This window comes from Sorex fumeus, unplaced genomic scaffold, assembly GCF_029834395.1.
Source record: "Sorex fumeus unplaced genomic scaffold, SorFum_2.1 ptg000006l, whole genome shotgun sequence".
Lineage (NCBI taxonomy): Eukaryota > Metazoa > Chordata > Mammalia > Eulipotyphla > Soricidae > Sorex > Sorex fumeus.
Window position 1 is genome coordinate 16,882,045 of NW_026606063.1, and position 27,840 is coordinate 16,909,884.

Genomic DNA, 27,840 nt, shown 5'->3' on the forward strand with positions numbered 1-27,840 from the left:
ACAGGTAATAAAATTGTATAATATTTTTTAAAACAATTTTATGGGACATAAAAGATCTAGTAGGTTAATTACTTCAACTTGAGATTAAATGGAGATGTCCTTTGTAGGGCAGTGAGGGATGTATGATACAAGAGGAATCGGGGTGGGGTGGGGTGGGGTGCTTACCAGTCTTTGGCGGAAGAGTTTTTACAAGGCAGTATTAGGAATCATAGGTATAGAGGTCCTAAGGGGTAAACAAAAGCCTGTGTTTGGTGTGATGACAGTAATAAGAGCTACTCATTTTGGAGGCCGAACTATAGTACAGTGGGTAGGGCACCTGCCTTGCACATGGCCAACTTGGGCATGATGCCCAGCATCCTGCATGAGCACCACCAGGAGTAACTCCTAAGCGTTGCCAGTGTGGCCCCAAAAACAAAAAAGAAAGCAAAAAGCCCTCCTAGTTCCTAAATTTATTTATTGTTGTTGTTTTTAGGGGTTTTTTTTGTTGTTGTTGTTCTTTTATTTGTATAGCAATTCAGCTGATGAATAGGGAGAATGTATCGTGTGAAAAGTACTGTCATTCACAATTAACTAATATTCGGGCCAATATGAAGTTAATGGACTATGGTTTGAACACAAAACTGGAAGCTTTTAAACAAGAAAGAATGATGAGGGCACTATATTAGTCTGTTTATCAGTTCCAGAGACTAGGGTATTGCCAAATTTTAACCTCTTTAAAATTTATCTCTAGTATATCCTAAAGAAAATCATTAAAATTCTAGGGTTAAAAAATCATACCAGGGTATTAAAGCACATTAATCATATGTGTCAATGATAAATATGTGTGAAATAATGAACATATGACTGCTCTGTTAAGTATTTGGTTACTTGATTTGGGGTGCATTTATACCCTTTTATGATTAATACGCTAGTATGTATAGTTATCACAGTAATTATCTTCTCCATATGTTTCTACAAATAATTATTGTGATCACTTCTGTTATTTCCCAGCAAGAGTTGGGGATAGGTTTTATTCAGTTAACACTGTATGTAATTAGGGTTTTTTTTATTTCTTCTTCAGTTGGCAGTTCTGCAAGTAGTAGTGCCACAAGGAGAGAGTCTCTATCTACTAGCTCTGACTTGTACAAAAGATCTAGTAGCAGCCTAGCACCCATAGGGCAACCATTTTACAATAGTCTGGGATTTTCCTCCTCTCCAAGTCCAATAGGCATGCCTCTGCCAAGCCAAACGCCAGGACATTCACTTACGCCACCGCCATCACTTTCATCACATGGATCCTCATCCAGTTTGCATTTAGGTAAAAAAAAACAACCAAAACCCTTTTTATTTGTATGTATACATGTAAGTGTGTTTGTGTGTGTTTATATTATGTGTAAAGTATTTGATGTTGGATAAAACATGCCAAATTGCTTTTGCTTTTAGATATTAGCCTTTTGAAAAAGTTCTGTTTTGTGACAATTCAAAGTGAGGGTCTAATGTACAGTACGGTAAAGACCCTATTTTGTTTCTTTTAAGAAATAACAGTGGTGTGTTTTTTCTTGTCTGTGCTTTTGATTTGTGTGTGTTTTAGATCATCTGAAAAGTCAATTTATACATGCTAGTGAAATTTCACTATCAAAAGTTTTTGCACACCATTCTTTTTAAAAGTCACATAGTTAATGAACTGAGATGATTTTAGTTCAGTTAAATGATTTTGGGGTTTTTGAAATCCTAACCATTTTATCAGGGTATGTGAGTTTAATGTTTTTAAATTCCAGATGCTTAATAGATTTGTTCCATATATTTTTCTTACCTTTGAATATGTTGTTTAAGAAAAAAGTGTCTTAGGCTTGTTGAACACTTGAAGTTGGAACATTTAGAGCTAGAACTTTTGTTTATATCTGCATATTAAAAGGTCTCCACCCAAGTTTATTAAAATGGTGGTTATCTTCCCCGTAACCCTTGCAGGTATTTGTTCATATCATTACAGTATATTGTAAAGGGGTTTTAGATAACAGGGGTTGTGTATGAATATCTCTTCAAAGATCTAATTCAGTAAATTAGATTTTTGACTCTTTAATCAACAAAAACTAAGATTCTGTTGCTGTCTCTTATGTATTTAGAAAAATTGAAGTCAGCTTGCAATTTAAAAAGTAATAATCCTGTTGTAAGTTGATATAGGCTAGTGATTATGTTTACCTACTCCCCCATTTCCCTTTTACACAAGTTATGTCTGTTTTTCTCCAGTGCTCAGTAAGCCTCCATGTAACAAAGGTCTTTGTGGACTAGATTTCTCTCTAAAGATTAGTCTTCTACCACAAAGTTGGTGCCTTTGCTTTTCAGACATACTTAACTAAACCAGTAACTTGTATGGGGGTCCTTAGGTCTGCTTTGCAGAACTGCTTATGTAAGTATCCATTTTTAGCTTAACACCTTCCTTCATTTTTCATCTTTATTTTCTTAGTCACAGGAACTACTCAGTTTCTGATTTCTGTTATTTTGTGTTCAAATCCTCTCCCACCACCACTTAAAAGACATGCCTTTGACACTTTGAAATGAACACAAAAATGTGAAATGCAGCAAATCCAAGAATAGATTTTTTTCATAATAGTTTTGTGTTTTATTTGTTATGATTATATTTGTCACGTCTTGTCATTTTTTTCCATAGGTAAGTTTCAGATCAGAATCTTGTCAACTGTTGATGCTTATGTTGTGCTTTAGAGCCTGTGTTATTCAGCATTACTCTACGTAGCTTGCTTAGACATTGATTTATAAATGACTTTTTAGCAGCACGCTAGAGGTTTCTTTTTAGACTGTAGGTTCTAGCCATATAGGTGCTTAGGGAAGGATTTTTATCAGTTATAGGAAATAATTATCACTTGTATAGCAGCTCAGTATATATAACCTAAATTATTTTTGTCTTTGGGCTGTGCCCCAACGTACTCCGGGTCAATTCCTGGCTCAGTGCTAGGCGGGTGGGGGGACCCTGTGGGTGCCAGGGGTGAAATGCCAGCCTGCAGTACCTGTCCACCTGCTCCTTGAGCTCTCTCTCTGGCAGCAGGGCCTTAATCATTTGTATCTGTACACCTGAGTTTCAGCCTCAGCTGGAAACCTGATGTTTTTATGTACTTCTGATTGCAGTTGTCTGTAGATTTTTTAAAATTTTAATCTAAAATTTTAATTTTTAGTTATCTTTCTTTTCTTACAGCTCTATTTAGTTATTGTAAGTGGTAACCTGGTTAACAACCAATAGCCTCATGGTAGATTTTTTTATAAATGTGCTCTTTGCATACCATTTGTGAAATAATTTATCCTGTACTTTTCCTGTTTGATTGTACAATATTTAACATGTTTTCTGGTGTTTAAAAGTATGCAAAATCGTATGTTCTTAAAGTTGATTTTTTCATGAGTCCTATGATCAAGACAGCCGATATTTTTTATTACACCTGTGGAAGTACGCTTACATCTCTATTTTAAAAATCTTGCGTACGGGTGGGTGGCAAGGAACCCAGGGCTTACACATGCAAGTGCGCTCTACTTTTGAGCTTCATCCCCAGCCCTAGTTTTGGTTATTTGGAGACTACTAGCTTATCATGTACGGCTGTCTCCTATAGTTAATCCCACCATGACACTGTACTTGGGACAGTGTCATAGTGGGATTAAACGTGCATTTTCTGCATGTAAAATATAGAACACCAGCGACTTGTACAGCAGTGAGGAGGGCTTGCCTTGCATGTGGCTGACCCAGTTTAGATCTCGGTACCCCCATATGGTCCCTGAGCACCGCCAGTTGTGGTCCCCCAAAAAAGAGGGAGAAACCACCCCAGTCCTTTGAGCTTTCTCACCAGCTCAGAATGAAGTGTTAAAGAGACCGGAGAGATAGTAAGAACACGGTTTAAGATGCTTGTGTTGTATGAGACCAACCCCAGTTTTATTCTTTGCACCACATGTGGTCCTCCAAGCATCTTAAGGAGGCAGCCCTGATATGGCCCACCTGCGTTCCCTTCCTGTTACGAAAGAACAACAGAAAACTGGCATGCCCACGTTGGCTCTTAAGGATTGATACATTTTCTAATTTCATTTATGGTCTTTAAAAACCCAGGTTATTGGGGCTGGAGCAATAGCACAGTGGGCAGGGCATTTGCCTTGCACTAGGCCGACCCGGATTCGATTACCAGCTTTCCATATGGTCTCCCAAGCACCGCCAGGAGTAATTCCTGAGTGCGATGCCTGGTGTGACCCATAAAGCAAAAAAAAAAAAAAAAAGAATAAACAAACCAGCCAATCTGGGTTATTGTGAAGCTTTCCTGAAAAGAACTGTTAATACCTTTTAAATTAGATTAGTTTTCTAAAACGACTTCATGTTATTTTATCCTAATTATTGACATTGACTGATATGCCCATTATGGATTAGAAAATTACAGATATGACCTATAAGCACAAGAAACTTCATTCTTAGATATGGAACTGAGGCTAAAACACAGTTCTGATTCCCTGTACTATCCCACTTTTTAATAGCTGTAAAATTAACCGAAAGTTGCCAAAATATTTGACAGTATTCTTTCTAATTGACCACTCCAAAACTGTTTAACTTCACAATGGAGTCAATGTAAGTTTACTAGATTTCTCGGTTTCTTTCTCATTTATTCACAAAATACAGAAAAAACTCTTAAGCCTTTTTTAAGTACATTATCAATTTAAATACAGTATCTTTTAAAATACATTATCTACCTCATGAGGTGAGGATATGTGTCAATTACAAGGCAAGTGACTTAGGGGCTGACTGTAGAGCAGTATATCTACTCAACAGAATATTTACGTGATATAATGTATCTAAATGCCAGATAGTTTCTGATTTATATGATCAGTATGAAATATTTTCACCAATTAAACACAGATTTAAAACTAGAAAATACTTGATGGTCTCGTTTAGTGGTTCAGCATTGGAGTGACTTGCTTATTTCATTACCTGATTTTAAAATTTTCACTATTTCATGGTTTGGGGGCCATACCCTGCTGTGCTCAGAGCTTTCTCCTGGTTCTGTGCCCAGGGGACTATTGGGGTACTGGGAATCGGACCCAGTTGTCTACTAGCAAGGCAAGTGCCCTACCTGCTGTACCATTTTCCCAGCCTTAGTTTTATTTCTTGAGGCACTGTAATTTGTTAGTTTGTTTTGGGGCTGCACCCTGCTATGCGTAGGACTTATTCCTGGCTTTGCGCTCAGGGATTTCTCCTGGCAGGGCTGAGGGACCACATACAATGTCATGAATCGTACCTGTATTGGCTGCTTGCAAGGTAAGTCCCTTATCCCCAATATGATTTCTCAGGCCACTGAACTGTTTGTTTTACATAAACAAGTGTGAGGGGCCAGGGAGATGGCTCCAGGGCTGGAAATATGCAGAGACCCTGGTCCCATCCTTGGCACCAAATGGTCCCTTCAAACCACTGCCCAGAGCAGCCTACAAGCATTGGAGTGGTCTCTGTATGGCTTTGTTTGGCTCTCCAAGCCCTACACCCAACCCCTAAAGGCTCCATATTCGAAAGTATTAGAAAATGAACAATTCGGAAATGTAGGGTAACAGTTTTTGCTTTGCATTGGGGATATTTGGTTGTTTGGGGGTTTTCCCCCCCTTTGCATTGATAATAGGAATCAGCATTAAATTCCTAGTACCAGCATGCTAAAAATAGAAGATTGAAAAATTATAAATGTTAGTATGTTTTATTTTCTTAATATTTTGTAAATTTGAGTTTCTTCCTTAAAGTTTCTCTGGCCCTAATTCTGTATATAATTTGCTGTTACATTATTTTTTTTTTTAATTTTATTAGTGAAACACCATGAGGTACAGTTGTAGATTTACAATTTTTTGTGCTTGGGTTTGATTATACAATGATCAGATACCCATCCCTCCAACAGTGCCCATTTTCCACCACCATGGATAATATCCCCCCCACCCCCATCCCCCGATCCCCCGCTGTTACATTATTTTGTTTTTCATTCATTGGGCCTGCCTTTTATTATTTTTGACTTTAAATTTTACCCAAAAAAATCATTTGGAACTTACTTCATTGCACATTTTTATATTGTATATCAAGAATACACAGTAGGGCCTGGAGCAGTTCCTGAGTGCATGAACCAGGAGTAACCCCTGTGCATTGCCAGGTGTAACCCAAAAAAGAGGGAAAAGAATATACAGTAATAACAACAATGAAAAACTTCTTAAAATAAGGGCAAATGTGCTTCATGCAGGAACTGTAGTCTTAGTCCAGAAATGCAGTATGTGTCTCATAAGGTGATACTGCAATTTCTTGATTTTTTTTGAGACTGTTTTCTGTAGTTTACCTAGGAATAAGTAAAGTCAAGGAAGGGAATTCTGCTGTAAACTAAAACACTGAAAGATAAGTAGTTGCATGCAGATTGAAAGACTCAGTATGGGTGCGTGATTTTTGGTTTTAATGGGTGCACCCATTATTTCGGAACCATAAGTGGGCCCAGGGATCAGCCTAGGCTTGACAGTAGTGGCAAAGTGAGTGCTGACTCTAGCCCCTCTCTTGGGTGCGGGGTGGGGCGGGGGTTGGGTCAGGCACACCCAATGCTGCCTAGGGCTTACTCAGGGATTACTCCTAGCAATGCCCAGGGGACCAAATGGCGTGCCAAGGATTGAAACTGAGCTCACTATCTGCAAGGCAAGCATCCTGCCCACTATCTGTCCAGCCCCTGTAGCATAATTTTTTGTGAATTTTCAGGCTTTTAAGAAGAAATTGACAATCTGGTATTTTAAATGTCAATGAGAAAACAGCCAAAAATAACTGAAGACAATCTTACAAAAACAGATTACTTAAATTTTTGCCAAATATCAATTCAGGAATTACATTTGTGATGTTGGAATAAAAAAGATGATCTAGAAATAAGGTGCCATTTAGAAATAAGATGCCATTTAGTTGTTTGTTGACTGATGAGCAGTTCCAGTGTATAATAAGTGGGATATTCACTGGGAGAATGGTATGGTATGTGCAGGGGCATTCCTCTGATCATGGAAGGCAGAAGAACTGACAGCCAATTCTCCTTAGGCAGCCTGTAGAACTTGGGCCACTGCTTTTTTCCTTGTTCTACAATTTCTTCATGTTTAGCAGTGGCTCTGGTACTTAGATTTCTCTAAAGATTCAAGACACTGGAGTGGTGGGCCACACCCTGCTCTGTGTGCAGGGTCAGGTAACCTCGTCTTAACCCCTGTTTTTTTCTCTTCAGTTCCTCAGGCTTATTTTCGATATCACACCAAAAAAGTGGGTCAATTTTTGTACCACTAATGGAAATTGATTTAATGGAATAGTGATAGAAATTACTTGATGCTAAAAGGATTGTTAAATGTCTTAAGTTGTGATGATAGGTGGCACTGGACAATACTCAGGGCTGACTTCTGGTCTGTGCCAAGGGTTCACTCCCAGGGCCCATACGGGGTGCCTGGGGTTGGACCCAGGTGAGCACATAGAAGGCAAGCTCCTTACCCACTACTTTTTTCTACCATGAGTATTTTGTTTATTTTACACTACACAAGGGATCAACCTCGGGGCCCCACAGCTTGTGCTCTCTTTGATTAATCAAAAAACCCCAGCTTTGCTTATTTCTGAAGTATATATAGTAGAGGCTAAAGAATAAAATTTTACTTGTTCTTAGAAAATAAAAAATACCACCAGGCACTGGAGAAATAGTATAGCTGGTAGGGCACTTGCCTTGCATGTGGTCAACCTGGGTTCAATTCCTGAGCCCCATCAAATCCAGTACAGAGCTAAAAGTAGATCCTGAGCAACGCCGAGTATGTTCCCCAATTCCTAACACTCCTTCTCCCCCAAATAAAAGAAAAAAATTACAATCAGGGCGGAAAGAACAAATTTTACTTTGAATTTTTGTTTGTATCTTAGCTTAGTACTGTCATAAAGTTTGCACTACCTTCCTTATATATTATGTGGAAAATTATATTTTTAACTAGTTGTCACTTTGGTGTTTTGGGTGTCTCAGTTTCTTCCCGGTAAAATGTGTCATTGTATGGAAAATGGAGCACAAAAAGTTTGATGTAGCTTATTCCTCCATGTAATTTCAGGCATATCACTGATTTAAGATTGGCATGTAGCCTTAAGTATTCATGAAGTTTAGGCAAGTATAATAGAAAGTTTTAAGTGAATTATTCAAACTTAAGATTAGTTTTTTAAATAAGTGTTATAGGTATGAATCCTTGATAAGCTACTTAGCTACTTTAAACCTTTTTGTCACAGTAAAATGGAGAGTATATTTTTGTCTCAAAGGGTTTTTTTTTTCTTTTATTTTCTTTTTGGGTCACACCCAGCAATGCACAGGGGTTACTCCTGGCTCCGCACCCAGGAGTCACTCCTGGCAGTGCTCAGGGGACCACATGGGACGCCGGGAATCGAACCCAGGTCGACCGCGTGCAAGGCAAACGCCCTACCCACTGTGCTATCTCTCCAGCCCTCAAAGGGTTTTTAAGAGGCTCATCTATATTTATTTTCTCTGAACATTCTACTACAGCTAGATAACTAGGTAAAGTTATTTTCTGAAAGATAAAAGTCACCTCAAAATGTCATCAGGGAACATCCTTCAGGTACTATCTACTACCTTGCCTTTTCCTAGCTTCTTGTGGTAACAAATTATTGACTCATCACTCTAATATCTATCTCTGTCTATACAGATTTTTCTCCCGATATGTTTCTGGTATGTCTATCTTTGAATGAAAGTCTACTTTCAATTCCACATTCACCTCATTTTTAACTTGACAGTTTCTGCAAAAACTTTCTCCAAATAAATTATATTCAAAAGAAGCAAATGTTAGGGCTTGAAAATACCTTTTTGAAATTATTATTTAATCTAGAATGCTTTCTGTTAACCCCAAATTCAGATGTGGGCCGTGTACAAATTCAACATATATTCATCTCATCCTGGCATACTAGCATTAACTCCAAAATTTCTTCTTCAAAATTAACGCTCTGGGGGGCTGGAGCCATAGCACAGTGGGTAGGGTGTTTGCCTTGCACGCGGCCGACCCAGGTTTGATTCCCAGCATCCCATATGGTCCCCTGAGCACTGCCTGGTTCAGGAGTGCAGAGCCAGGAGCAATCCCTGTGCATCTCCGGGTGTGACCCAAAAAGGAAAAAAAAAATTAAGACTCTGAGTCCCTCTCAGAGCAAAATCTCTCTTCATCATTAGATTTCAAGGTTTGAGAATTCTTTATCTCAGTCCCATCTGATTTCCTCCCATAATTGCAGTATATTATGCTGATTTTTAAAAAAAAAAGGGCTGGAGCAATAGCACAGCAGGTAGGGCATTTGCCTTGCATGCGGCCACCCGGGTTCAATTCCCAGCATCCCATATGGTCCCCTGAGAACCGCCAGGGGTAATTCCTGAGTGCAGAGCCAGGAGTAACCCCTGTGCATCGCTGTGTGTGACCCAAAAAGCAAAAAAAAAAAAAAAAAAAAAAAAAAGCAAAAACTAGGTCAGAGTAATAGTTACAGCAGGGAGGTTGTTTGCCCTCCATATGATCTGCCCAGGTTCGATCCCTGGCATCCCATATGGAGGGTTCTCTAAGCACAGCACCAAGAATAAGCCTTGAGCACTGCTAGGTGTGGCCTTTTTTTTTTTTAAATCCCCTCCTTTTCCCATTATGAGTCCTCCATTAATTGAGAGGATTAGGAGTGTATTCTGTGGTTCTGTTTTCCTTAGCTCTTCTTTTTGGTTGTGTTTCCTTAGCACTTTTTGGTTGAACTAAGATACCAAAATCAAGTGCTAGTATTCCTTGCTTAATAGTTGAGGTTTTGGGTTACCTTTGGCATTTAAGCTTATCCCACAAAGATTTTTGCTGCACCATATAGCACAACCAGTTGGGTTTTCTGCTACTCCAAAAGATTGGCGTTAACAAGAATTTCCTGTCTTCTGTTTTTCAGTGTTTCTCATTTTCTCATGAGACATAATTTGGAACCCCTTTCACGGTCTTGTTTTTACCAACATTGTCTATGATGTTTTTTTCTGAGACCCTAGAACCTTTATCATATGCCCAAGTCTCTCTGAACTTTCAGCAGCATTGCATTGTTTCTGCTAAGCATCTTTTCTTTTGGGAGGAGTTTAAGGAGCACGATCATAGAATGCCACAGATCCGACTGGGGTTGGCCTCTTACACAAGACCTTAACTGTCTCTGACTCCAAACCACGTTCCAAGGCAATTTAGACCTTTTCTTTCCTATACCCTGGTTCTTTGGACACTGCCTATTACCCAGTTCCATAGCCGTGTCCTCATTTTTAGTTGTGTTACAGAAACTTCTCAATACCAGAATGCTGGAGCCACTGTGGCAAAATACCACCTTTTCAGTGACTAAGAAGAAAGCAGTTTGGGCTCATGATTCAGCACAATACACCATATTATGCTAAATTTACCATCCTAAAACCTCAATAATGTAGCTGTCCTTTTAAAAATGTTCCTGTGTATAGAAGAATAACAAGGCCATGTGAACGTGCAGATAATAGTTTGGGTTAGGCCCATGAATGGTTGACTTTTGTTTCCTGAATCAAAAATACATTCCATGAACCCTCAGAATTTAACAATATTTCCTAAAATAAGCATTATCTATCCCCTGTGGGAGTAGTTAAGTAGCTTTATGCAGTTGGAGGTGCTTTCTGTTTATTTGCTTAAAAGTAAATTTCTTATTGGTACTGAGGTTTGGTTTGTTTGGGTTTTTTGTTTAAGAAAGTCTGGGAGCCTTTGGTTTAACATGCCAGTCTGGACTATGGGACCATGAAGTCTTTTTTTTTTTTTCCCCCCAGAGAAGAGGGATTTTTACTTGGAGCCCCTGAAAGGAACAAACTGGGGAATTGGAGAGACCAGCATGGGGGAGGGGAGAGAAACCCATTATGTCATTTTCTAAAGTAGGGAACTAGACTATGTTGAACACACAAAATCTATTTACAGTGAGATCCCAAGAATTTAGGGCATTTGCACCAGTGTTGTCTTTTGAAAAACATTCAACATTAGAAATACGTTACTGTTGTCTCACAGTGACTCCTGAGCGTTATTGAGGACACCATTGCCCAAGTATTTTTTTCCTTCACTATAGTTTTAAAACGTGCAGATAAATGCACTCTCTGGTCAGTCTATATATTCCAGATACATCTTTTCTAAGTGATAAGACAAGACTCAAATTAGCATGCTATGAAATAGAAGTAACTGAAGTTGAGTCATAAAATGAAATACTTCTATAGACTGTTAAAACTACCAGCTAATCATATCATTTCTTGAGCTTTCTAGATCCTTACCTTCCATACTTATCCTCTTGCACCAGGAATCACTGTTTTCATCAGAATTGAACAACCTGCTATACAATGAAAGCTTAATTTTCTTGATTGACTTATTAGCCTACTCACTATTACAGTAACCTTTCAGATTTTTAAATATGAATTATTTACTAAGGATAATAAATAGCAGGTCTCAGGAATCCATATATTTGGACTCTGTAGGACTGATAGGTTTAGGGATGGTTATTCTGAATGCTAATGGTTGACCATAGTGTAGTTACTTTGTAGTTGTCTTGAGTTGTTCGGATTTTTTTCCCTGTTTTTCTCCATATTTTCAAAGTCTTCTGATTTCTGGTCTCTCTTCCCCTTTTTCCTTCCCTACTCTGCTCCCCCAGGACCTTTCACACTCAAGAAAGCATGTGCTCTCTCTACCATTTGTTCTCCTGCTGGGTCACATCTTCAAGCCCCGCACCAGTATCTTCTCAAGGAAATCTAATGAAAACAATTAATTATAGGGTATTTGCCTTCAGTTGTCATGGACTGGAAAAATACCTATGGAAATGGCATATTAGGGGCAACAAAACACTATTGTATTATATATTCTAGCTTAAAAGTTCTGGCTGACTAGCCGCATAGCTTGTCATTTTTGGATTGCACAACTTCTGTGAAAGTGAAATACAGATCTCAGTGACTGTTCACTTTATCTTTTACAAGGGTGATTAGGAATTGTCAGTTTGGGCTTACCTTGCATGCAGCTGACCTGGTATCCCATATGGCCCCCTGAGCCCCACCAGGGGTGATTTCGTGAGCACAGATCCAGGAGTACCACTGGGTGTGCTCCCCTCCAAAGCGCACACACATAACACACTCTTTGGCAATGGTACAGTGATTTAATTGCTAAATAAAAAGGGCCTTGTTTTCCTTTAACAGTTCAGTGTGGGATACGTTCTTTTTTTAAAACTACCATTAACAGCGGGTTGGGTGTTTGCCTTGCACACGGCCAGCATGGATTCGATTCCCAGCATCCCATATGGTCCCCTGAGCACAGCCAGGAGGAATTCCTGACTGCAGAGCCAGGAGTAACCCCTGAGCATTGCCGGGTGTAACCCAAAAAGCTTAAAAAAACTACCATTAACGGTGGTATGCATATAAGTGAACTGTTTATATATTTGTTTTAAATTTTGGAGTAATTTAGTAACTTACTACGTGTACGAACTCTAGAGTACCCTTCACCAGACCCTCTCCTTTTTTTATTTTTGGTTAGGGAGCCACACCTAACTGTGCTCAGGGCTTTCTTCTGGTTCTGCACTCAGCGATCTAACCCAGGTGAGCCTCCTGCTAGCAAGTCCCTTGCCGATTGTCCTATCTCTCCGCCCCCCTCACTGCTTTTTTTTTTTGATGAGAAGAATTTACTTGGGAATCTGTTTAGTTGAGACACTTTACATTTATTTGTCATGAGTCTTCGAGTTTGAACTTTATGTGCTTTGATGACCTCAACTAGTTTGAAGAGTGTTGATTAATTTTGGAATGCTGCTTAATTTTCAGTTAAAGTTTTGAATGCTGGTTAATAGTAGGCAACCAATTCAACAATATTTACCATATGTAGGGCCGGGAGATGGTACAGTAGTTAGGGCCTGTGCCTGGATTGGAATACATCTCACTCAGGTTTGATCCCTGGCTCCACAAGCTCAAGCACCACCGCATTCTCTGAACTGAACCATAGGCCTCTATGTGTTCGCTATCTTTGTAAACTGGATTTTTAGTGCTTATTTAGTGTGTAAGAGGTGTGTTTCCCAGAGAATTTTGGGTGATCTAGGGAGGTTGGACTGTGCTCAAGACTTACTCAGTGCTCAGGTATCAGTGGCACTTGGGTGCCATTACCTGTATATGCTTGCTCCAAGCATCCACATAGATGGACCAGATATAGCCAGAAATGGCCCCCCAGATCCCCAGAGCACTCTTTGGAAGGCCCCAAAATGTTTAAAAATAGATAGTTGTGATCTCAAGTTGGCTTTCCATACATACTACGTCACTGCGGTCTGTCAGACATTGTTTTTTAGTGCTGGGGATTCAATCGGTATTGGGTGTATGCAGAGCAGGCGCCTTACCCTCAGCTTTTCGCCAGCCCTGAAATTAGTTTTTATAATTTGTCAAAGTACGCCAAGCGTTTGATGTTAGTTAATAGAATATAGTTAAAGGCTCTCTAGGTGTGTCAGAAGTTCTTGTTTGATTGTGATAGAACTTACAGATGCCAAATAAAATTGACAGTCATAATCTGAAGAAGGTACATATTTTCAATTTTATCGAAAAATCTTAGGAAAGCATAGGAACATTAAGGATAAAGAGAAATAGGCTTTTTGTTTAAGGTTAAATAGCAGTGGAGAGATAATGAATAAGAAGGGGCAAGAACTTAGCATACTGCTTGGAAATTTGTGCGAATAGGTTTAAAATTATTTGAGTACCATGCTGAAAAATCCAGAGGATGTACGACAACAGCATAATACTACTGGGGTTTAGCTGAGGGGTGGTGGGTGACTTGACCACAGAGAAGGCACACCTGGATGGTGGGGTGTAGTGGCCTTGGGTGCTGAGGTTGGGGTGTTTTCTGTTCTACATGAAAGTCTATTTTCAGGGGGTGGTTCCCCCTTCCCCCCACTCATAGACAAGGGGATGGTAGACCAAATAAGTTTAGGGAATTAGTCTGCAGGAAAAATAGCTTACAAGTTGGTCTGGTAAGTAGGGTACCCCTGTAGTTGAGAGTTGGAGCCATTGATAGACTTGATAAGTAGAAATGGTGATAGGAAATCAAGATTCATAGGGAGTCAGGCAAGCCAGTGATATTGAATCATTTTTTAATTTATATTTGGTTAGGGGATTGTTTTACTTTATTTTTTGTATTGGGCGTTGACATGCTATGTAGCATTGGAATGAACTTGATGAAGTTAGTGCTTTTGGTCTGTCTATAAACTAGCTTTTTAAATCCCACACTGTAAAGGAAGGATACAGAATACTCATACTCGCTGGGTCACAGAAATAGATCCGTCTTTAGTGGAGGGCAGGTCTTGTTGCTCCTCGAGTTCTCCTGCAGAGCCGTAAGCATCTGGTCCACATAGATGGACCAGATATAGCCAGAAATGGCCCCCCAGGTCCCCGGAGCACTCTTTGGGAGGCCCCAAAATGTTTAAAAACAGATAGTTGTGATCTCTAGTTGGATTTCCATACATATTATGTAACTACGGTCAGTCAGACATTGTTTTTTAGGCATCGGGCATCTAATATACAGGTGATTATAATTTTGTGACTCTAAATTGGAGACGAAGTTTAGGTCTCAAATAACTAATAACAATGTATATCGTACTGGACTCTTGAAAATACATAAAATAAGCCAGGACAGTAGGGAGAGAAAGTAAAAGAGAAATGCTTTCATCTCACTCCTCAGGGTTGGGATTTTGCATTACTCATTGTCCTTGAAGTCTTTTTGGCCTTTAGTGCCTCTGTCTAACCGCGCTGACAGTGTGTCCTGGCGTCAGCCACACCCACTGGCCTGGCCTGTACATGCATCACTACTCCTCATAAGAATGGCATATGTGATAGTGGAAAAGCTAATGGTGAATATTGTTTATCTGAACTACTAAAATCTGCACTTTACCATTTTCTATACATTTTCCTTTTTTAAAAGGACACTGTCAAGTAATTTTAAGTTGTTATTTGTAACAAAAAAATTCTTAGTATTTTTGTTTCTGTTGAATACTGCCCTTCCATTTTCTTGTTTTTGAATATCATGTGTTAGAGATTTTTTTAATACACAAGATTCCATGATCAGGCCTAAGCTCTAGGAATCAATGCTATTTATTACTACTAACTATAAAAATAATTGTTTTATGGAGAATTTATTTTAGAAAATACTTTAAAGTAGTTTTAATCTGAATATATTATCTCATATTATGGGGTTGGTTCTTTTAACCTCATATTTTATCAGTGGGTTAACTAAGAAACAGTTTTTCTTTTCACAGTATACATGATAGTGAATTTTAAAATATTTTAAAAATAAGTACAGATGTTGCCCTTGATGTTTCATTAATACCAAGTAAATTCCAGTTAAACTTTCAGTGGCTTAAGAATATTTGCATTTGCTATATTAATTTGCTTGTTAGTGTAAAATTTTTGTTGCTGGTTTTGGCACTATGATATTGATACTTGTATGTCTGATATTAGGTATTATAATTATTTTTAAATTGTCAAGAATTAATACAGGTTTATTTTCTAGCCCTTTTCTCCCTATAATTGCATACACACATATATACCTAGGAGTTTTTCCCCAACTTTATAATTTCCTCTTGTAACAAATCGGGAGTTCTTGAATGAGTTATTTCCATACATTTTTAGTTGAAGTAACTTTGATTTGCAGAATGACTTTGTCCAAATGACTTGCTGACCACGGCTCCTTTGTTGTAGGAGGACTGACAAATGGTAGTGGTCGATATATCTCTGCAGCGCCAGGAGCAGAAGCAAAATATCGGAGTGCCTCAAGCACTTCCAGTCTGTTTAGCTCCAGCAGCCAGCTCTTTCCTCCTTCTCGACTTCGGTACAATAGGTCTGATATTATGCCTTCGGGCCGAAGTAGATTATTGGAAGATTTCCGGAACAACCGCTTCCCAAACCTGCAACTTAGAGACTTAATTGGACACATAGTTGAGTTTTCTCAAGACCAGCATGGTTCCAGGTATGTCAAATGATTTTTTTTCTTTTTCTTTTTTTCTTTCACTAAATCACTGTGAGCTACACTTAGCAAAGCTTTCACGTTTGAGTTTCAGTCTACAATGATTGAACACCCATCCCTCCACCAGTGTACATTTTCCACCACCAGTGTCCCTCGTATCCCTACTACCCACCTACCCACTCCCTGCCTCTGTGGTAAATATGGTTTAAGGTATTTCCAGTTGCCCTTTTTTATTTTCTGTCTTGAAGAGCACCCCCCCCCCCTTTTTTCTTTTCCTTAAACTAGAATTGTTTCACATGCATAAATGCTGGAAGTTTAAAATTGATACGTATCATATTAAGTGATGAGTACAGATTTTTAGGGTTTTTTTTTTTTTTATGATTTCTTGGTTTTCTTCCATGAGAATGTGTTTTGTGCTGCTCCTGGCTGTGTTGATGAACTGCACTCCCAACTTAGTGCATGGGGGTGACCAAGCTGACCACCAGCTAACAGGAGAAATTCCCCTTTGAAAAGAATGGTCTGGGGACCGGAGCAATAGCACAGCGGGTAGGGCATTTGCCTTGCACGCAGCCAACCCGGTTCGATTCCCAGCATCCCATAGGGTCCCCCGAGCACTGCCAAGAGTAATTCCTGAGTTCATGAGCCAGGAGTGACACCTGTGCAATGCTGGGTGTGACCCAAAAAGCAAATAAAATAAAATAATGGTCTGAATTACATTCACGAATCTATCCCTGGCATGTACTTTGTCTAGAAAGAAATTTTAAAATTAATTTTGTGTTTCTTCCTACATTGTTGCTTGATGTGACCTGGATTAAGTTGAAACATTTCACTTTGTAGCGAAATCTGAAGCTATTGTATAGCAGTAGATGAGTTAAAATGAGTTGAGGGAGCTCTGGAAGGACAATGGTAGTAGAAATCCTAACCTGTTGACTTGGAAGAGCTTTTTCTTTGGTTGGTTTTTGGCATTTGGGCCATGTCAAGTTTGGGGATCCCAACTCTGCACAGGGATTCAGGCAGTACTGAGGATCAAACACAGCCCCTCACGTGCAAGCACTTGCTGAGCTCGGTTTCCCTTATAAAAGAATAGTTTTAGATTAGTTACGTACAGATTTTTTTTTTCTCCTGTGCTGGGGCAGGTTTGCTTTAACCTGCCTCCCCCCACACCCAGACAGACAGACAGCAGCCACATCTTCCCAGGATGCTACTGTCTGACTCCAGGTCGTGTCTCAACTGTAGGTACTTTCAAACTAGGCACATCATGGTCTGTCAGACTTCCTCCCCCCAGAGAGCTTCCTCATCATCCATTTCATTATCTTGAGCAGGAAACTGTGTTTGTGTGTGTGTGTGGGGGGGGGGGTTAAAGTGAGAAGTGGGTGTTCTGAAGAGAGCACAGGTTTCGTGTATCTTTATTTGTGGTTTTTATTGAAACTTTGAAAGATGTGGGGGTGGGGAAAGTGAGAAGTGGATGTCTTCGGAGTAGAATAGGAAAGCAAGCAAGATACGTGTTCAAGGGAGAACATGGGCTTGAAGAGCAAGCCAGTCCCATACTGATTTTATCTTCCCAGAATACTTCTAAAGTTCTTAAGAGAAGCAAATGAACCTTGTTTTACTCAACAGTGACTAGCTTAGAAATTCAACTGTATTGATGTATATTATTTCTAAGAGATTCTTTGGTGTTCTAAAATAGACATTTAGTAATATTGTATATTTTAAAGGGCAAATAATGGTTTCAAATTTTTAAATAATTTTTAAACATTCAAATGTCCTCTTGTTGATTTTAATTCAACTAGAACTAACAAGAAGGATTAAACATTTTTTCAGTGTTAGTAGCTATTATTTTTAAATACAGTATTTTGAAGACATAGTTTGAGACCTCATTTTAAATTGTCCAATTGTGGTATAAAGTGTTATTAAAATATCTGTGGAAATAATTTTTGTGGGTGCGTATGTGGGAATGCTGGTGTGTAAATAAGTGCAGATTTTTGCAGGCACCTTTTTTAATGTTTAAAATTTTTCTCACATAGATTCATACAACAAAAGCTAGAGAGAGCTACTCCAGCTGAGCGGCAGATGGTATTTAATGAAATTCTACAAGCAGCCTACCAATTAATGACAGACGTTTTTGGCAACTATGTCATACAGAAGTTTTTCGAGGTAAGCACACATTCATGTTTGTTGTATATCCATCCAGTTCTATGTTTGATGCTTTTAAAAGTTCTGAGAATTGATAATAATTCACATGTAAAAATGTGAACTAGTGAGAAAGTATTTGCAGATCTGATAATAATTCAGAATATGTAAAAACTCAAAGTCAACAACAAAAGGTTATAGTAAAAGGAGACAAGGGCTTGAATAGACATTCTTAGCAAAAGAGTGTAAAGGACTAATATTAGATAGTATTCTTAATCATTAGGGAAATGTAAATCAAAGCCATAGGTTTCACTTTACATCTCATAGGATTATTCTATCTGGAAAATCACAAATGTTGAAGGCTGGAGAGAGAGATAATTAAATGGGCTATGTGCATGCTTTGCAAGTGGAATACATACCTGTATTTGAAATCAGGCATTACAGGGTCCCCTAAGCACCATCAGACATTGTCCAGTAACAAAAATAGAAAAGAAAAGAAAATTGTCACTTTGGAGATGTGGAAAAGTTGGACCTTTTGTACATTGTTGGTAGGAAAGTAGTTGTATATCACTGTGAAATATTTGTTGTCAGTTCCTCAAAAAAAACTGAAAAATAGCTCAGCAGTTCCATGCATAGGGTTAGGAGAGATAGCTCCATGGACTGAATTCTTGCTCTGCATGCAGAAGTCCTGGATTTTTAAGGCGCCAAACCAGGAGTAGTCCCTAAAACAGAAAAAGAACTCAGCACCCTTGTTAATTTTATTTATTCATAATAAGCAAAAAGATGGAAAATACACAGGTATCTAGTCAATCAATGAAAATCAAATTGTGGTCTGAGCACAGTGGGTAGGGCATTTGCCTTGCACGCGGCTAACCCGGTTGACCCAAGTTCAATTCCTCCGCCCTTCTCAGAGAGCCTGGCAAGCTACCGAGAGTATTTTGCCCACACAGCAAAGCCTGGTAAGCTCCCCAGTACGTATTCGATATGCCAAACACGATAACAACAAGTTTGACAATGTTACTGGTGCCCGCTTGAGCAAAATCTATGAACAACGGGAGGACAGTGACCATGACTAACAGTAGAATTTTTACTCAGCTCAAGAGGAAGTGAAGTTCTGATCTGAAAAAGCCAGAAATTAGAAGAAAAACCCCATAGGATGACATTTATATCAATTAGAGATCCAAGTAGATGAGGTTTGTCTCCCTAGAGGGGGAGGAAGAGTGAGAGCTTGTGCTTTGGTCAGATAGGGATTCAGTTGGGATAATGGGAGATATTTGGAAATAGATAGTGGTGATAGTTACATGGCAGTGTTGATTTTTTTTTTCTTTTTGGGCGGCTTGGGGACTTTCTGCATCACACCCAGCGATGTTCAGGGCTCTGCACTCAAGAATTACTCGTGGCACTGCTCAGGGGACCGTATGGGATGCCAGGGGGGTCAGGATCAGGCATGTGGCAAGGCAAATCCCCTCCCTGCTGAACTACTGCTCCTGTCCTACAGCAGTGTTTATAATTGAATTGCATCCTGAAAATGACATTTTAATTTTAAAGTATACATTATACAAGGGCTGGAGCGATAGCACAGCGTGTAGGGAGTTTGTCTTGCATGCAGCCAACATGGCCGACCCAAGTTCAATTCCTCCGGAGAGCCCGGCAAGCTACTGAGAGTATCTCGCCTGCACGGCAAAGCCTGGCAAGCTCCCCGTGACATATTCGATATGCCAAACACAGTAACAAGAAGTCTCACGATGGAGACATTACTGGGCCCGCTCAAGAAAATCGATGAATAACACGTGAACAGTGACAGTGGCATTATACAAGTGGGACATTCTAGAGAATGAACCTAACACCACATAGCAAAATGTTTTTTAAATATATGGGCCTGGGGCCGGAGCGATAGTCCAGCAGGTAGGGCGTTGACCTTGCACGAGGCTAACCTGGCTTCGATCCCTGGCATCCCTTATGGTCCCCCAAGCACCGCCAGGAGTAATTACTGAGTGAGTGCTGAGCCAGGAGTAACCACTGTGCATCGCTGGGTGTGACCCAAAGAGATATAGATATATAGATATATCTGTATCTCCCTACTTTTACTGTTTTTAAATTATTGAGATTCTGTTCTTTTTACAGAACAGTTAAAATAGTGGTTTCTAATGCACATAATTTCAGTACTACAACTATCACCTGTACCTACCTTCCCAAGGACCCCAGCAATTGTGTGGATCAGTTCTACCATTTTCTTCTCTTTGAAATTTTATTGCTACATTGCTGTACTTTGCTGCATCTTTACCTATGAGATATATATCCACTTATGTGAGAGAATTCTGTATCCTTTTTCTTTTGACTAATTCCACTTAGCGCAGTATTCTCTAGTCCTATCCATGTTGCTGCAAATTACATTTTTGTTCTTAGAATTGTATAGAAGTCTGTTGTGTATGTAATTAACCCCTTACATAGGGAAGTAAATCTAGAATTACATATATATATAAATATACACACACACATACACTCCACAACTTTTTGATCCATTCATCTGTAGTTGGCCATTTAGTTTGTTTTCATATCTTGACTGTTGTCTAATAAGTGTGGAGGTGAACATGGGTCTACTTATATCTTTTCTTTTCCTTTTTTTTTTTTTTTTGTGGTCACACCCAGCAATGCTCGGGGGTTACTCCTGACTCGGCACTCAAGAATTACTCCTTGCAGTGCTTGGAGGATCGTATGGGATGCTGGGAATCGAACCCGGGGCTGACCGCATGCAAGGCAAAACCCCTACCCACTGTGCTGTCACTCCAGCCCCCCTTTTCAAATTGCTTAGTGTTTAGGGGATTGATGCTAAGAAATGCAATCTCCAGGTCGTATGGTTATCCCCCCGCCCTTTTTTTTGGGATAGCTGTCTATGGGCATACTTTAAATGAGATTGATATTAATCCTCAATTATGTTCCTCATTAATACTTTGTAATATAAAGCATTGGGAATGCCCCGAAAGAAGAAATTAGTAACATAGCCTGTATAATTATCATTAGACTTGTTGGGTATGTTTTATAATTCATCAAAATGTTACTTTATAGCATACAGCCTAAAAGTCTGTATGCTAACTAAACTTATGAATTTCTTCCACAATTATATCAAGATATGGATGGTAATTATTTGGTCTGAATGTATATGGCTCAGGTTCATACTCTTAAAGATAATAGAGGTTTCATTCTGGGTGTTTTGCTTGTTTGAATAAAGATGTGTTGGTAATTACAGAAATTTTAGACAATAAGGCTTCAAAAGTTAGTACAGTGTTTCAAGCATCTTAAGTTTTACCTCATACTTCCTCCTGTATGTGATATTTTATAAAGGTGGCTACAGGTGGGTTATGTTTAGCAAAGTCATATGATTGAGTTTCACTGAGAACGTGTTCTTTTTCACTAGTTTGGGAGTTTGGATCAAAAATTAGCCCTGGCTACTCGGATTCGCGGTCATGTCCTGCCCTTGGCCTTGCAGATGTATGGCTGCCGTGTCATCCAGAAAGCGCTAGAGTCTGTTTCATCTGACCAGCAGGTAATTGTAAGTTAACGACAAACTTTTTGTATTTTACCCCATTTTTAAAAATATTTCTGCAACCTTGGAGTGGAATATTTCCTTGGACTAAAGTATTTTTTAAATGTCTGAAGTAGCACGCAGATTAATTTAAAGTGATAGAGCAGTTGCTCTTGTTCATTCCCATTAGCATCATTTTGTCATAAATAAAAATGAAGAAGCTTGAATACCTCCTACGTGATGGACAAAGTGAACTGCTAAGTAATAGGTGATTTTTGCTATTGCTTACCTATTACATTTTCTCTTGTATTATCATGTATACATTTTGCCATTCCAGTAATTTTTGAATAGTATCACAATGTGAAAATGAATTGCATTCCTGCATGCCAGTTAAAATAACACCACAAATTTTTTTTTTTAATCTCAACAAATTATAATAACCTCCTTAACAGTATTTATAGTTATTCAAGAGGGAGAAAAAGAAGGCTAGTAATAGTGGGTAGGGAGCTTGAACTCAGCCAAACCAGGTACAATCTCCAACATCCCATATGGTCCCATGACCACCACCAGTAGTAATTACTGAGTGCAGAGCCAGGAGCCCTGAGCATTGATGTGTGTGATCCAAAAAGCGCCCCCTCCCCCCAAAAAAAAGAAGAGAACACTAAATTAGATCAGAGATATACCATGTTCTTAGAGAAATATTAAATATTTGGGTTTTGAAAAGATATCATTCCAATCATATTTGCATAACTGACCAGAATGATAATTCCTTAGTTGAAATAGACAAGAATATTCATATTCAGCTGGAGCGATAGCACAGCGGGTAGGGCGTTTGCCTTGCACGCGGCCAACATGGCCGACCCGAGTTCGATTCCTCCACCCCTCTCGGAGAGCCCGGCAAGCTACCGAGAGTATTCGATATGCCAGACACAGTAACAACAAAGTCTCCAATGGAGACGTTACTGGGCCCGCTTGAGCAAATCGATGATCAACGGGAGGGCCTTTACCTTTACTCATATTCAGCACAGGCCGTAAGGTTAATGTTAGTCCACTAGTTTTTGTTTGTTTTGGGCCACATTCAACGATGCTCAGGGATTACTCTTGGCCAGGCATAGGGAATAATATGGGGTATCAGGGATTGAACCCGGGTCAGCCACTTGCAAGTCAAGTTCCCTACCCACTCTACAATCTCCCCAGCCCCATTCCACTAGATTTTTTTTAAATGTGGAAGCAACACTAATTGGTAGGAATTTTGAATAAAATTATGTTGACTTTTATAACCCCAAATAGTGTTTTATATATAACCGAGTTAACATTTGAAAGTAATTAATAAATTAGGTCAGCTGTGACTCACAATCCGTACATTGTGAAGTAAACCTAGAATTGGAAGCAAATGTGGGCTGGGGAAATTGTTCACAGGGTAACAGGGTATAGTACAGTGTACACTGTGTGTGCCTTGCATGCATCTCTACCCTAGTTGAATTCTCAGCATCACATTGAACATCACTAGGGAACATGTGCTGCTCTCCCCCCCCCAAGACAACTTCATAATACATGAATGAATATGTATATGCGTTAATCACAGTTTCGAAAATCTTTGGGGAAATAACATTATTTATTTAGTTCTTCCAAGAAAACTTGAGTTTGAAAATAAAGCGAGGTTGAGTTTATCAGCAGGAGGTGGGAAGGAGGGGCTGTGTGTTCCTCCTGACTGCTCAGAGCTCCTCCCACTGTGCTGGGAGTGCTATGCCAAGAACTGAATCTGAGCTTCCAGCCCAGTAACACATTGTCATTTGTTGATAAATGATCAGCAAACATTTTGCACTGTAGAACTTACCAGAATAAATTTGAAGCTGGTGTAAATGCTTTAAAGATTATAAACACGTTTGAAGATTTTTAAATAGAACATAGAAATAAGTCTTAGATGAATCGTTTCATGAGTAGTGGTAATACCCGCTTAGATTTTTTTTCTGTGAATTTTATTTTGTGATTTAGCCTATATTTTAATTTAGTTAAGAGTCCCATAGGTTTGTCAGAACATGGCTAATTTTCAGTGAGAAATTTTACTTAGTTTTACTTAGTTTTAAGGGCCATACCCAGAGGTACTTGTAAACCTTGGGTGCTCTGTAATTTTAACCCAATTTATTGGTAATTGAAGAATTGTAAGATCTCTCCCAAAATTCATCAGTCTCAGCTTGAATAAAGTCATAAAGAAAAGCTATGTTGAAATGGAGGGGAGAAAAGGGGAGGGGAGGGTCCCTGAGTTTGAATCCAGGGCCTCACAAACATTTAGGGCAAATGGCAAATAACTATTAACGACATATAGTTGAGAAATTATGTGATGATTTAATATGTAAAAATATGTAAAAAGAACTCGTTTTTCTCCTATATTTGGTGAATTTATTCAGCCATTAGAGAAACTAAAATTCTGAACTGTCAACTAAGAAAGAAAAGTGGAATATTTGCATAGGGAGACAGTTTAAATAGGCAAATTTGGCATCACAGGGCAATTTATTAACAAGTACTCTTTACTTACCATTTAGCAAAAATTTTTAGTAATTTTCACTTTCAGTGGCATCTGCTAATTATACTGGGTGCAGTAAAATTTGATATATTAGACATAGGTGTTTGAGTGCTTTTGTTCTCATCACCATTTTTATTTCTATTAGGCTGTTTGATGTAAATATTTAAATGTCATCTTTTCTAGAGTGAAATGGTAAAGGAACTAGATGGCCATGTACTCAAATGTGTGAAAGATCAAAATGGAAACCACGTTGTACAAAAATGTATTGAATGTGTTCAGCCACAATCACTGCAGTTCATCATTGATGCTTTCAAAGGCCAGGTAAGACTGCTTATTTTGCTTTCTGAAGAGTTAGCATGACTTCTATAATTTGAGTGTTAGCACATTTTTCATTATGTTACAAAGCTAACACCTAGTACTTTCCTACAAAAGTAGACAAAGTAGTGATGTGTATTTCTGCTTCTTGCATAGATGCAGAGAGACTACTGATTTTTCTATGTTGAAAAATGTAGAAATGAGGTTTAATTATTTTATTTTAGGAAGCAGAAATAAATAAACTATTAGAATTATAGACTTAGTAATGTTTTGCAAACTTCCTGGGAAGAGGCGGGAGAGAAGACTTAAGACTTCCTCAGTATAACAAAAATAAAATGGCCCTCCCGTTGATCATCGATTTGCTCGAGCGGGCCCAGTAACGTCTCCATTGGAGACTTTGTTGTTACTGTGTCTGGCATATCGAATACTCTCGGTAGCTTGCCGGGCTCTCCGAGAGGGGCGGAGGAATCGAACTCGGGTCGGCCATGTTGGCCGCGTGCAAGGCAAACGCCCTACCCGCCGTGCTATCGCTCCAGCCAGAAGACAAAATAAATAATAATTAGTAACTAATACCTCTTCGTTCTACTGTGCACTCCTGTGCTTTCCCCTTCTTAGTCTTGTGTCGTTTTGAGGAGAGGGTTGGGCCACACTGGGTGGATCTCCCCAGCTGCTTCTGGGTCTGTGCTCAGGAGTCACTCCCGGTAGGGTCAGGGCAAGTACCAAGGTCAGTTGTATGCAAGGCGGGCAAGTGCCTTGACCCCTTCAACTGACCCCTTCTTCATTTTTGCATGTTCTCTGTCTTCTGGTGAGATTTCTTTTCATCCGAATAATTCTTGGCTCCTAAATTTTGCCAACTATTTCTCATTCTTTGCTAGTTTGGTATCGTCATATTCAAATTCTTCCTTTCATTTTAAATAATTCAGAAGGTCTTTTAAAACCCATCTGCCCCTGGGCCAGAAAGATAGTACAGTGGGTTCTCTGCGTGCCTTTCATGTTGCCAACCAGGACTCCATCCCAGGCATCACATATGGTTCCCCCACCCCCGCAAGTGTTTTCCTGAGTCAGGAGTAAACCCTAAGCACTGCTTGGTAGATGGGGGGGGAGGGGGTTGAGGGGGGGCTAAAACCTGTCTGCCTTGTGCAACTTGGAAGAAATTTCAGGAAAAGAACATTTAATTCTACCAATTGTTTTCAGGTATTTGTGCTTTCAACTCATCCTTATGGCTGCAGAGTAATCCAGCGCATCCTAGAGCATTGCACTGCAGAACAGACATTACCTATCTTGGAAGAACTCCACCAACATACAGAACAGTTGGTACAGGTATAAATTCTCTCATTTGAAATGTTTAAATTTTCTTTAATAAATTCTGTGGGTTTTTTTTTCTTAAGGAAATTAATCGTTAGCACTATACAAAGGTAGATAATAAGTTGTACTCTAATTATACTACTAGATTTTCAGTTAAATGATGATGAACATCTTTTTAAAGAACAATTTTAGTGACTTAATTTTTACCTATCTATACTTAGGATCAGTATGGCAATTATGTTATTCAGCATGTCCTGGAACATGGTCGACCTGAAGACAAGAGCAAAATTGTTTCTGAAATCAGAGGAAAGGTCTTAGCCCTGAGTCAACACAAATTTGCCAGGTAACAGTATTTTCTGGTTTCACGGGCCTATTCTTTCATGTCTTTGCCTTTCATCAGTAAGCACAGAACTTGCATGTAGGGTATAACTTTGAGCAAATGTAAAAAAGCATGTACAGAACTTTGCTCTTATTATTTAAATTTATATTTAGAAAACTTAATCCCTTTGAGTAAATACAAATTTGCTCTGGCACATGTTTGTTGGACCTTATTAATGGCCTCGGTCTCTCTCTCTCTTTTAAATTATAGCTTTAATTTTTATGCAGCTGGTGACTAACATGGGCATCAAATACAGGTTCTACTGTGATAGTCTTTGTTTTAGAAGTAATTGTAGGGACAGTCTTGCCTTGCATGTAGGAGGTTTTGGTTTTAATTCCTGGCACTCCTGCCCCAAAAATACATATATTTGTTCAAGGCAGCTGTAAGTGAATTTTGTCTTAACGTTCTGTCTTCCAGTGAATTTAGCAGTTATATATGTGTGTGTATGTTATATATATATTTATGTTATATATAATGTATATCACAGCCAACATGGCCAACCCGAGTTCGATTCCCTCGCCCCTCTCGGAGAGCCTGGCAAGCTCCCCGTGACATATTGATATGCCAAACACAGTAGCAACAAAGTCTCCAATGGAGACGTTACTGGGCCCGTTACTGGGCCCGCTCAAGCAAATCCATGATCAACGGGAGGGCCTTTACCTTTTTACCGTTACAATGTATATATTCCACGACCCCACCCACAATGGCTAGAGGGATCTTGATATAAAGAAAATATAGAAATAATATTTGTCTATATGCTTTACTTTTCAGCAATGTTGTAGAAAAATGTGTTACTCATGCTTCCCGTGCTGAGAGAGCTTTACTGATAGATGAAGTTTGCTGCCAGAATGATGGTCCTCACAGTGCCTTATACACCATGATGAAGGACCAGTATGCCAATTACGTGGTTCAAAAGATGATTGATATGGCTGAACCTGCTCAGAGAAAGATAATCATGCACAAGGTAATGCAGCTTACAAAAGTTCATTCATTTGACTTCCTAGATTTTTGGCAGATGCAGTCAGTATAGTGTTCTTTTTTATTAACTCAGTAAAATCGACCATTTCTCACCTGTTTACCTACTTGGATCATTGTTTTTTATTTAGGCGTATTTGATTTGCCATAGCATATGAATTGAATGTTGATTTAAAGCCGATTTTTTTCTCACTACACTTAGTTACCCACTTTCCTAAAGAGAATATATATTGATTTTTTTTTTCTTATGGTAGTAACTCCTTTTATGTTGCTTTTCGTCCTAGAATCTGATGTGTCTCTTAAGAAATTATTAATTTCCATTGGAAAACTTTTTATTAAAAGGCCACTGGAGGGCCATAGGATTCATTCCCAACAGCCTGCACACAAAACTTCCTGCAGGAGGTTGAGGCTTCAACTGTAGCACTGCATGGTTCCCTGAAGCAACTCTGTCTAGGTTTGCCCGCCTCAAAATGTAATAATTGTTCGAAGAAATCACGTTTAAGTATTTGTTCTTAATTTTTTTCCAAAATGTTCACTAAGAAGTGGGGAAAGGTGCATGGTGTTTTTTTCCCCATTGTACAAGAAGAACAAAGACCGTCATTTTCCTGTCATTCTTTACCTTTTTCCTTCTCCCCCACCCTCTTCCTTTCACATAGTCTTAGTTTCCTTGTCTCCTGCTTTAGTGTTATTTTGTCTTTT

The 27,840-nt window shown here is 39.1% G+C and overlaps 1 protein-coding gene across 15 annotated transcripts in view; it reads left to right on the plus strand.

Annotated features, from left to right (window-relative positions):
* PUM2 (pumilio RNA binding family member 2) overlaps positions 1–27,840 on the plus strand; it is a 90,899-nt gene that overhangs the window by 57,137 nt on the left and 5,922 nt on the right. For 8 of the 15 annotated variants that reach the window (XM_056128878.1, XM_056128876.1, XM_056128874.1 and 5 more), the window contains 8 exons: positions 1,061–1,297; positions 15,726–15,993; positions 18,015–18,144; positions 21,536–21,670; positions 24,351–24,488; positions 25,677–25,802; positions 26,009–26,130; positions 26,938–27,130. In XM_056128878.1, the coding sequence (XP_055984853.1) occupies positions 1,061–1,297; positions 15,726–15,993; positions 18,015–18,144; positions 21,536–21,670; positions 24,351–24,488; positions 25,677–25,802; positions 26,009–26,130; positions 26,938–27,130 (1,349 nt within the window). The remainder of the gene's footprint in view (positions 1–1,060; positions 1,298–15,725; positions 15,994–18,014; positions 18,145–21,535; positions 21,671–24,350; positions 24,489–25,676; positions 25,803–26,008; positions 26,131–26,937; positions 27,131–27,840) is intronic. The other 7 variants (XM_056128887.1, XM_056128875.1, XM_056128886.1 and 4 more) reach the window with 3 other exon arrangements.